The following is a 12259-nucleotide window of genomic DNA, read 5'->3' on the forward strand; positions in this document are numbered from 1 at the left end:
ATGGTGTGTCTGTTGCCCGGATGGTTCTTGCACAGGTCATTATCCGGTGTGATCACCCTCAGGTCCTGCGGCTGCTCTGCCTCACTAGGCTCCTCTCGGGTTCTTGTTTGTACGGTGCGTCCCCCGGTGGTGCCGGTAATACCGATCCTCCTGGGAACCATCAGCTGCACTACACTCATCTCCTCTCATCATAATGCATATTACTGTTTCATTGAATTGTATATTGCCTATCCCCACTTAACCCCACCCCCCCCCCCCAGTCCGATATTTTGGGATCTGACCCAGTGTTTTTTCTTCACAGTTGCAGTACCACGCCGGCCTGGCTTCCGGACTCCTAAACCAGCAGTCCCTGAAACGCTCTGCCAACCAGATGGGAGTGTCGGCCAAGAGGAGACCCAAGGCTCAGCCCACGACCCTCGTCCTCCCGCCTCAGTGAGTACACCCGTCTGTCTGAGACCTTTTTGTGGAAACCATTGAGAAGCGTTGGCTGCTAGACCCCAACCTTTCATGTTGTTTTCTATGGGCGTCTTGAATGCTTGACTACTAAAAGATCATAGTGGCCCCGTGTGAGGGCCCGAGCCCCTAAGATCTGCTGTCTGTTCCCTGCTGGTCTTAGATTGAATTGTGAATTTTTTGAGGTTTGCATCATCAAGTACTGGGGGGTTGTTAAGAGGAACTCTGAGTCACTTCATTGGTTAGGTCCAACGCTGGCGGATTTTTCTGCTGTAAATCCATGGCGAATAACATGTAAATGGCATTTGCTGCAGACTCCTCGCGGGTCCCCCCCCCCCCCCGTGTGCCAACGTCCCAGCGCCTTCCATAGCTTTGACCCCTGTCATGTGCCAGAGGTGAAGCGACTCTTTTCTCTGTACTTTGCCGTCTCCAGAGGTCTCGCATCGACTCCTCTGTCTTATTGCAGAGCATTAAGTGGCAATATTGGCAGGATCGGGCGCAGAGACGCTGTAATGAAGCGGTAATCCCCCCGCCCGCGCCCCGGCTCCTCTGCCGAGTTGCGGCACAGAGAGCGGACTAATTAAAAATTAAAACACTGTTTGCATTTGCAGCACACGGAGATAGGTATTTGTACAAGGCCGGGGCTGAGCTAATACGAGTCAGATCTGCGGCCTACAAGTTTCATTATCGGGCGCTCATCCTCTTCACCCCCCCCCCCCCCCCCCACGGCCCACGACGACCCGCTGGAAACAAATCACACCGCAGCTCACCGCCATCTGCTCCATTACGCCAGGAACAGGTGACCCTCAGTGCTTAAAGGAACACTCCAGGCAGCTCTAGTGGGGGCCTGAGGGGCGGGGCATGACACAGGGGGGGTGTCTTTGATGTTCTTTTAGTCCCCAAGTCTTTCTCCGCCCCTTCAGTTTTGAAGGTTGTTCTCACACCTAATCTCATCCTCTGGCACAACCACTCCTAGCATGCGTTATTCATTTCCATGGTGTTCTGATAAAGTGTGCATGTTGGGAGTTATAGTTTAACAACAGCTGCAGTGCCGGTGGTTGCTGTCCCCTTTAGCGCAGCTGTGTGACAACCACTCGGAAGCCTAAATGATGGGCATATGGGTTGTCACCCAGAACTGGCAGTGGCCAGTTCCCAGCACCCTACAGGAACCTGCACCCCTAAAGTCATGGGGGGGATTTCAAGGTTAAAACTAGACCAGAAGGGCTGCGCCAAATCTATCACAGTGGCGCGCTCTCTGTGTTTTGTCGCGTCTCGTTATACTCTTTTCCCCATACCTCCTCTTGCCCAGTGTACCTTACACCAGCACGTTGTACAAAAATGTGGGCAAAATGTAGTCTATTGAGGCATAAAAAGGTAATGCCCCGGGCATCCTCACCACATCTGTACGCAGGATAACGCGCTCGCTGGTGTTTACCGCCGCATCGTAGCGCAGCTCTAATTATATCAGTGACACCAAGACTCTGAACAGCTGCGGGATGGGCCCCTCCAACAGGACGCTCAATCTCGCCTCGTATTTAAAGGGCCACACACCTATAAGGGAATAGAAGGGTGTCAGCACTGTAGATATGAGATGAGAAGTAGTTGTCATGGGAGGCTGGGAGGTCTCTGCACAACCTCTTGAAGAATAGGACATTCACCCAGAAATGGCTGATAACGGGGAGAAATAACTTGTATTGAAGGCTACTCCACATCGTGAAATGGACGACCCCTTTAAGTGCATTGCGTAAACCACAGAAAGGTGGGATTTCTCCAGACGGGGTCAGCGGCTATCCTCTTTGCAGCGGTGAAGTCGAAGCTGAATATAATCTGTCAAGACGAGGCGGATTAGACGAGGGGTATTAGTGATGGTTACATAACGGGTCAGGACATGAGGCACAGAGTAAAGGCGGCTCCTCCGTGCCTCATGTGCCCTGTAACGTTTCTCCTTGACCAGGATGAAGGAGATTTGCGGCTTTTTTTCTTATTTATATCGGTTTCTGGAAAAGCTGGGTGACAATCAGTTTGGACACCATGAAAGCACCTTCTTTCCAAGTGTCAGATCTGTTTGAGCAGCGGCGCCATAGACTCCGCTGTTCACACTGCGTTCGGCGGATGTTCTTTTTCTTCATGTCTGTGGCCTCGGGGCTCCTGACCTTCGGTAATCTCCGTCTAATCTCCTTACGCTTCGTCACACGTGAGTCTGTCCCCGCACCCTAGACGGCGGCGATGACCGCATTCTGGGCGCAAATCCTCCTCGCATCTCGTCCTTCAGCTTTTCCTTTGCTCCTGAGAAACCCCCCAGTCCACACACAAACCCTCTGGTGTCATGCTCCGCCCCTTCTTTCTTTTCCTGAACGGTTCATTTAAAGGGGTTGTCCAGTGTCGGAACAACATGGCTGCTCTCATTGGCACCGCCCCTGTCCACAGGTTGTGTGTGGTATTGCAGCTTGGCCCATGGACCGGACTTGCAGGTCTTCTGATCCTGAGCAACCCCTTTAAAGTCCCAGAAAACCCCTTTAATCGATGTCTCCTGCTCCGTTCCGGCTGGTGGATTTGCAGCGGCTTCTCCTCCTGCTCACGTGGAAGGATTAAGGGGGACTTTGTTGATGTCACAGATTATCGTAGTAAACACACATACGGGTTTGTGGTACGAGGAGAGCGCCATGTACGCCACCGTCATACGGGGGGAGGCATCGAAACCTAAAGGGGTCACAGGAGCGGAATCGTTCCACTTGTGTCTGAAGGTTAGGAATAGAGAGATTATTTCACTCTTTAGCGCCTTCTGCTAGACCTTGTGTTTCTCCTTTTCACCATTGTCAAGATCGCTGCTTGCAGCCATTGAATGGACTATCCAATAAGACACTGTGTTGTAGGAAGACGGGCCTGCATCTTTGAAAGTCTCCGAATGCAATGCCGCAGAGAATGTGTAGTATGCAGACACTGAACCAGCAGGAGGCGGCAGGGAAGCTTCGGTAGCTGGAGCGCTAATAACACCCAAGCAGAATTCTGATTTCAGCTCTGGATGACAACGGAGCATTGCGTGTAATCTACTTGCCATTTTCAAGATCCACAGACTAAACGGCCTCCTACTGTAGGTCCTGCTCACACAGCTGATGGGCTTGTTGCAGTGTATCAGCGTATGCAGGAGCTAGATACCGTGTCGCGAACCCAAGCTGTGCGAGCAGGACTAGGCCAAGAAGGGGGTTTCAGTCTCTGGAATGATCTTATTCAAGGACAGCAAACAGAGGTCTTGAAAATGTTGCGACATGGAAACACAATGAATTACACACACAACTCCATCATCATCCAGAGCTGAAATCAGAATTCTGCTCTTGGCTTGTTTGCACAGTGCACTGCTTAGATCTGGGCTTGGTGGGCGCGCTTGCCATGATGCTTTGCCAGTATATCCGCATGGAGCATGCTGGGAGTTGTAGTTTTGCAGCACAACTGCATCATATCCTATATAACGACTTCAGCTTCTTCCCCCGTTTCTTGAAAGCAGGGACTCGAATGGTTAACAGAACCCCAGGTCCTACTAAATTACTTAATTATATGCAACCTGTACGGGGGAGGGGAAATAGAAAGCCAATTCTATAATTAGTATTTTTCATTAACACCGCTGTCGTCACTTTTGCGATTTTTCAAGTGAGTACTAGTCGTTGTGATCTCCTCCCCTCCCCCCGGGGAGGCTCCGTGTTGACATCCGGCGTGTGCGCTCGTTAACCCAGCGCCGCTCTCAGCGCAAGAGAGCATCGTTACGAAATCATTGGGCCAGGACGGCGGCGCGCTCGCCTGACAGATCCTTCACTGCGCCACAGCCATTAGCGGAGACCTCAGGGATCGTCTGCGTGGCGTGCTCCTGGCAGAATTAATGGCCGCTGTCTGGGTTTCCAGCGAGGGGTTCCCCGGCTAGTTCAGTCCTTCACATCCCGGCTAAATGGCTTCTTGATTAGGATAATTGTGGGGGAGGGGAGCGCCGTCACTTATGCGCTCTTTATGTCTGGGCCTGATGCTCCGTCTCCAGCACCCTGGAGGAGTTCTGTCCGTCGCCCCCAGGGTTTAATGATATGATCCCTGGGGGCCTAGGTAAGTGAAGGGTTTTGAAACATCCCTGGTGTAGGCCGGTGAAGGGAAGAATAACATCCTTGTGGTTCTAGGGCTTTAAGATAATAACATCCCTGATGTTCTTGCACAGTGACGGGGTTCATCAAACAGCCTTGATGGTCTAGTGCAGTGAAGGGGTTAATACCATCCTGGTGGTCTAGTGCAGTGAAGGGGTTAATACCATCCTGGTGGTCTAGAGCTTTGAGAGGGGTAATAGTAACATCCCTGATGGTGTAGGACTTAGCGGGATAATAACGTATCTGATGTTTTAGAGCTTAAAGGGGGTTTAACAATAACATCCTGGGTAGTCTAGGGTTCAGAGGGGGTTAATGATAACATCACTAGTTGAAAGTGGTTAATAAGAGCATCCCTTGTGGTCTAGGGGTTTAATTGGGTTAAAAATAACATCCATGGTGCTCCAGGTCTTTGAGAGGAGGTAATAACATCTCAGGTGGGCTAGGGGAGTGAAGGGGTAAAAATATAAATCCCTGGTGGTCTACACCTTTTAGGAGATTAACAATAACATCCCTGGTGATCTAGGACTGTGAAGGGGTACAAAAGAACACCTGGTAGATGGGAGAAAAGGCAGCCATATTGGATGGTACAGGGCAGTCATTGGCGTAGAGGCCGTCTCATGTTTTCTCATCAGGGCGCACTTTCCCTGTGATATTTGATTACTGAGCCATCTTCTGCTATTGAACAGTCTCCTGTGGCCGGCCAATCGCATTAGCGCACTCCAGAGCGAGCTTCATCAGCGAGCACGTCCTCAGGATGTTATGTGATAATGCCCGGCCGGGACGGCAAATTCACTTTACTGCACTCCATTCCCACACCTGTCCGGCTGCTCGATGGTGTCTGTGAGTGGAAGTGGCGCCTGCGTCTTACCTATCCATCACCGCGGCTCCGGAGAGATCAGGACGCTATGGAGGACGAAACTGCGAGCACAGGGTGTCTGCCATACTACCGAGGAGTGCCTGCCTATTATCGGCCATTTCAGGGGAGAGGATGACTGTAGGACAGGAGAATACAGTCTATTGCCCCCTGTTATCAGCCATTTCAGGGGAGAGGATGAGTGTAGGACAGGAGAATACAGACTATTGCCCCCTGCTATCAGCCATGTCAGAGGAGAGGATGACTGTAGGACAGGAGAATACAGTCTATTGCTCCCTGTTATCAGCCATTTCAGGGGAGAGGACGACTGTAGGACAGGAGAATACAGTCTATTGCCCCCTGCTATCAGCCATGTCAGAGGAGAGGATGACTGTAGGACAGGAGAATACAGTCTATTGCCCCTGTTATCAGCCATTTCAGGGGGGAGGATGACTGTAGGACAGGAGAATACAGTCTATTGCCCCCTGTTATCAGCCATTTCAGGGGAGAGGATGACTGTAGGACAGGAGACTGCAATCTATTGCCCCCTGTTATCAGCCATTTCAGGGGGGAGGATGACTGTAGGACAGGAGAATACAGTCTATTGCCCCCTGTTATCAGCCATGTCAGGGGAGAGGATGACTGTAGGACAGGAGAATACAGTCCATTGCTCCTGTTATCAGCCATTTCAGGGGAGAGGATGACTGTATGAGAGGAGAATACAGTCTATTGCCCCCTGTTATCAGCCATTTCAGGGGAGAGGATGACTGTAGGAGAGGAGAATACAGTCTATTGCCTCCTGTTATCAGCCATTTCAGGGGAGAGGATGACTGTAGGACAGGAGAATACAGTCTATTGCCCCCTGCTATCAGCCATGTCAGAGGAGAGGATGACTGTAGGACAGGAGAATACAGTCTATTGCCCCCTGTTATCAGCCATGTCAGGGGGGAGGATGACTGTAGGACAGGAGAATACAGTCTATTGCCCCCTGTTATCAGCCATTTCAGGGGAGAGGATGACTGTAGGACAGGAGAATACAGTCTATTGCTCCCTGTTATCAGCCATTTCAGGGGAGAGGATGACTGTAGGACAGGAGAATACAGTCTATTGCTCCCTGTTATCAGCCATTTCAGGGGGGAGGATGACTGTAGGACAGGAGAATACAGTCTATTGCCCCCTGTTATCAGCCATTTCAGGGGGAGGATGACTGTAGGACAGGAGAATACAGTCTATTGCTCCCTGTTATCAGCCATTTCAGGGGAGAGGATGACTGTAGGACAGGAGAATACAGTCTATTGCCCCTGTTATCAGACATTTCAGGGGAGAGGATGACTGTAGGACAGGAGAATACAGTCTATTGCCCCCTGTTATCAGCCATTTCAGGGGAGAGGATGACTGTAGGACAGGAGAATACAGTCTATTGCCCCCTGTTATCAGCCATTTCAGGGAGAGGATGACTGTAGGACAGGAGAATACAGTCTATTGCCTCCTGTTATCAGCCATTTCAGGGAGAGGATGACTGTAGGACAGGAGAATACAGTCTATTGCCCCCTGTTATCAGCCATTTCAGGGGAGAGGATGACTGTAGGACAGGAGAATACAGTCTATTGCCTCCTGTTATCAGCCATTTCAGGGGGGAGGATGACTGTAGGACAGGAGAATACAGTCTATTGCCCCCTGTTATCAGCCATTTCAGGGAGAGGATGACTGTAGGACAGGAGAATACAATCTATTGCCCCCTGTTATCAGCCATTTCCAGGTGGACAGAAACCTTCCTGCTCACTATGTGATTGCCTCTCCATCAGAATTATAAATCTTTGCTCTCCTTCCCTGTTGCCGTGCACAGTATTTTACTTGTCAGTTTGTGCTCCAGAGCTGATCTTCCTACTCTGAACGTGGTCTTGGATTGGAATTATCGTCTGCCATTTTCTTATCCCATAGAGCTCAGTCTTTGGTCACCCATCTGCAGGTGTACACAGACGCTGCCTGCCTCTCTTCCTTTACCTGTCATGTCCGTACATCTTGTGTATTTTGCCTCTGTAATTACACCGCTACCTCCCTGATGTGAGAAGCTGCGCTGAGGTAGACGCGTCCACATGACCGCTAGTTGCTGACTCTGCATTTCTATGTAGTGCAGGGCAGTCACTAATCTCTGTGGCTGACATGGGTATAATCGGACTGCTATTTTATGTCTGTTTTATCAGTGTTTACTATAGATTTAGGAACCAGGAGAAGCTGGATGAACAAAACTATTAAACCCTTTCAGATTGACGTGCTCCAGTGCATGGTATTATGGAAAACTGTAATCATTGGTGCCTTTGACGGGCACGGCGTGGCGCTAGTCAATGTCTTCTTTATTTTTCATCATGACGCCCCCCCTCTCTCCACCACATTAATGCATATATATTTATTACAGCTTGAGAAGCGCCTTCCAAACCAGACACAACCGATTACTACAGCAGCACCTCGGCTCTGGATGCATATGTCCCCAAGTAATTGATCGTTAGCTGTATAATGGCTGTGTTGGTCATTACCAGCTCGAAATTTGTGTGCGAGATGCGAAACACGCCTCACGTCCTCGTCTTTATACATCTTGCAGACCTCCGCCTGTTATACCCAGGGAGCGAGTCGTTAGAAGCCCCCGCTGCTGCCCCCCTGTAACCCCAGCCATGGTAATGGCGCCTCCGCTTTTGGGATATAGATATATAGATATATATATATATATATATTGTATATATTTATTTTACATCTCTCTCCAGGCGGAAAGAGGCAGATGTGCTCACGGAAACTGTCAAGGGGAGGCTGACCACATGCGGCTGCAAGGACACTACCAGTCAAAGACAAATGGACGTTCATAAAGTGGAGATCAATCTCTAGGAAGTGACAGAGAGGATTAGAGGTTTTTATATATGTGCGTCTGTAATTATCGGCTACACGACCTGCATCCCCGGCACAAAAATAGCTTTAATTTGCTCCATAATGTACCTGTAAATACAGAAGAGCGAGAAAAGAAATGCTCCTCAAAAATGAAGAGGCTCAGAACATCTGCATCCAACAGGCAGAAGGAACTGCAGCCTTCTAAAATGTTCTCCACCACACCCCGCATCGCAGCTATCAGTATATAGAGGCTGAAGTTGACCCGTTCTGGGAAGAGTCGGGACCTGTCAGAAAGAGATGGCCGGGAAGCCTCAGACCTTGTTGGCAAGAGATGGCCGTGCTAAACATTCTCAGAACCTGTTGGCAAAAGTTGCCTACAACAGCAAGGGTTGGCTCACATTGGGAAGAGGCAGAACTTGACAGAAAAGTTGGCTATGCCTGGAAGACTTGGAGTCTGTTGGCAGGAGATGGCCTTGCTGTGAAGACTCGGAAGTTGTAGGCAAGAGTTGACTGTGATGTAAAGCCTTTAGAACCTGTCGGCTGTGCTGGGATGAGTTGTATCCTGTAGGCTTGAGATGCCCATACTAGGGAGAATCAGGATCTGTTGGCTGTTTGGGGAAGACACAAATCCTATCTAGAAGTGATGGCTATGGTAGAAAGATTCTGAAACTTGGCCATTCTGAGAAGAGTCTAATCCTGTCTTTAAGAGATGGTTATGCTGGGAAGAATTGAAACCTGTCTGTGAAAGTTGGCCATGCTAGAAATAACATGTTTCCAAGAGTTGGCCCACGTTGGCAAGTGTCAGAAATTGATGGCAAGGTTTGGTCTTAGACTTGAAACTTGTTGGCTGTGCTAGGAAGAGTCAGAACATGTAGGCAAGAGATGGCCATACTGGGAAGAGTTGAAACATCCATTCAAAATATGTCCATGTTTAGGAGAGCGTATCCTGTCATCAAAAGTTTGCTGTGCTGGGAAGAGACAGAACCTGTTGGTTACTGTTTGTTGTGGTGGAAAGACTCAGAACCTGTTAGAGAAGTTGAAATGTGTCATCAAGAAATTTTAATACGGACTGAGCTGAAACTTGTTGGCAAGAGATGGTCGTACTGGGAAGACTCTGAACCTGTCGGCAAGAGATGGTTGTACTGGGAAGACTCTGAACCTGTCGGCAAGAGATGGTTGTACTGGGAAGACTCTGAACCTGTCGGCAAGAGATGGTTGTACTGGGAAGACTCTGAACCTGTCGGCAAGAGATGGTTGTACTGGGAAGACTCTGAACCTGTCGGCAAGAGATGGTTGTACTGGGAAGACTCTGAACCTGTCGGCAAGAGATGGTTTGTACTGGGAAGACTCTGAACCTGTCGGCAAGAGATGGTTGTACTGGGAAGACTCTGAACCTGTCGGCAAGAGATGGTTGTACTGGGAAGACTCTGAACCTGTCGGCAAGAGATGGTTGTACTGGGAAGACTCTGAACCTGTCGGCAAGAGATGGTTGTACTGGGAAGACTCTGAACCTGTCGGCAAGAGATGGTTGTACTGGGAAGACTCTGAACCTGTCGGCAAGAGATGGTTGTACTGGGAAGACTCTGAACCTGTCGGCAAGAGATGGTTGTACTGGGAAGACTCTGAACCTGTCGGCAAGAGATGGTTGTACTGGGAAGACTCTGAACCTGTCGGCAAGAGATGGTTGTACTGGGAAGACTCTGAACCTGTCGGCAAGAGATGGTTGTACTGGGAAGACTCTGAACCTGTCGGCAAGAGATGGTTGTACTGGGAAGACTCTGAACCTGTCGGCAAGAGATGGTTGTACTGGGAAGACTCTGAACCTGTCGGCAAGAGATGGTTGTACTGGGAAGACTCTGAACCTGTCGGCAAGAGATGGTTGTACTGGGAAGACTCTGAACCTGTCGGCAAGAGATGGTTGTACTGGGAAGACTCTGAACCTGTCGGCAAGAGATGGTTGTACTGGGAAGACTCTGAACCTGTCGGCAAGAGATGGTTGTACTGGGAAGACTCTGAACCTGCTGACAAGAGAAGCTTGTACTGGGAAGTCTCTGAACCTGTTGAGAAGACAGGGATTCTATCTGCAAGTGATGACACTGGTGGATTGATTCAGAAACTATTGGCTGTGCTGGAGCCGAAACCTGTTTTCAAGAGATTCTTATGCATGGGAGGACTCGGAACCTGTTGGCAAGAGATGGTTCTACTGGGAAGATTTAGAGCCTGTTGGTGAGAGCTGGTTGTACTAGAAAGACTAGGAACCTGTCGACTAATGATGGTTGTCCTGAGAAGACTCAGTGCCTGTCAGCAAGAGATGGTTGTGTTGGGAAGATTCAGCCTGTTGGCGATAGTCGGTTGTACTGGGAATAAACTGTCTGCAAGAAAGAGATCTACTGGGAAGACTTGTCGGCAACAGATGGCTGTACTGGGAAGAGACAGCAACTTGGCACGAATAAGCATACTTTATGAATTCCTAGGTAATGGCCAGCCTTCGTAGCATGGCCTCTACTGTAAGCCACTAAAGCCCTTTAAATGGCGCACTCTTGGCTCTGCTACATTTCCTTTTTCTTGATGGAGGCCTTTACAAGAAATCTATTGCCCTTCCCTGTCCATCAATGTAACCTGTGTCACCCCTACAGTCTTATGTATTCCCACTGCAACGGGGGGCTAGCTATCACCTGGAATCGTGGCCTGTAAAGCTCTGGCGCGGCTCTAGTGACGGCACATCCCCCCCGACATATCTGCAGCTCCCGTGCTATCTGATACCATATTAAATCTGCCTCGCAGCTCGTGTCTAACCTCTCGGCTGCTCTCCACTGATCTAATCGGGGTTGCACTGCTTCCTTTTTGTCTTCTCCCTACATGACAGCTGCTGGGAGCCGGTGACAGTTCTATCTCTGCGTCCCTGCTGAGAATTAAATGTCTATTATTTTTTCCTCTTTCCAGCAAAACTGCTCATCCGTACATTGCAAATCTTACAAACGGTCATGCCCAGCGCTAGCAAGACCCCGTTAAATATTAAACAGCATCGTGCCAAGACCAATTTTCCCATTCCTGGTCTTAAAGGAGCCAGGAGGCCCTATAAAGCTGAAGCTGCAGATACTGGTGAATACCACATGGGCTCCAGCATTGCACTGCGCCCCATTGGACTTAATGGATCCTCACTTAATCCCCCCCCCTCCCGTATGCCCCCCCTTTTTGACTCACTTTAGCGCTGCCCTGTCTGGGATGTTCTCCTGAGTTCATAGCTCTACGAATTTGACTTATCTGGTTACAAATACCCTTGAAATCTACATAAGCGTCATCCTGATTCCAGGCTGTGCATGAGTTTGGAATACTGAAACGCGCCGTGCGCTAGGCTTTCCGCTGAGTCCATCTGCAGAATTTGTTAACCCTCGGTAGGTGTCACAGAAGTGATGGAGTCCTCCCCGAACTGTCTGAGCGGATCAGTATGCACGGGAAAAGTTTCCTCTCCATATTTCAGGCGTTTAATACAGTCGGACAGAGACAGAAAAGTCAGCTCAAGTTCATATTTGAAGCCGACATCAAAGCTCTGATGTTGCTACCGCGCTTCCAATTAGCACTTTTGTTATAGAGGGGGGCGGGGGGGTGGGGGGGCTGGAACAGCTACAAAGCCTCGCTGACGATCTGCCAGTCAATCAGCCGCATTTGCTTATCATCCCGACTGAGATGCCCTGAAAAATACCATCTTTTGTGCTCACGCTGCACGCGGTTTGGCTGGAAATATTCCTTAGATTTGTGCAACCATAGATGTACCCCGAGAGCTCTACGGTCTGCCGTATCTTCAAACATCCTTGCATTCTTCCAAAGACAGCGCCACCCCTGCCCTCTGTTTGTTTGTGGTATTGCAGCTGGTTCACATCAATAGAGCCGAGCTGCAACCCTTAGACATAAAGCGGCGATGTTTTTTCAAATCCAGGACAACCCCTTTAAGTTT

At 49.6% G+C, this 12259-nt stretch overlaps 1 protein-coding gene across 1 annotated transcript in view; it reads left to right on the plus strand.

The window, feature by feature from the left end:
• The window catches only part of MED27 (mediator complex subunit 27), a 117469-nt gene that overhangs the window by 48869 nt on the left and 56341 nt on the right, over positions 1-12259 (plus strand). Inside the window, exon 3 of the mRNA XM_044305870.1 lies at positions 302-432. Coding sequence (XP_044161805.1) covers positions 302-432 — 131 coding nt within the window. The remainder of the gene's footprint in view (positions 1-301; positions 433-12259) is intronic.

This window comes from Bufo gargarizans, chromosome 9, assembly GCF_014858855.1.
Source record: "Bufo gargarizans isolate SCDJY-AF-19 chromosome 9, ASM1485885v1, whole genome shotgun sequence".
Classification (NCBI taxonomy): Eukaryota; Metazoa; Chordata; class Amphibia; order Anura; family Bufonidae; genus Bufo; species Bufo gargarizans.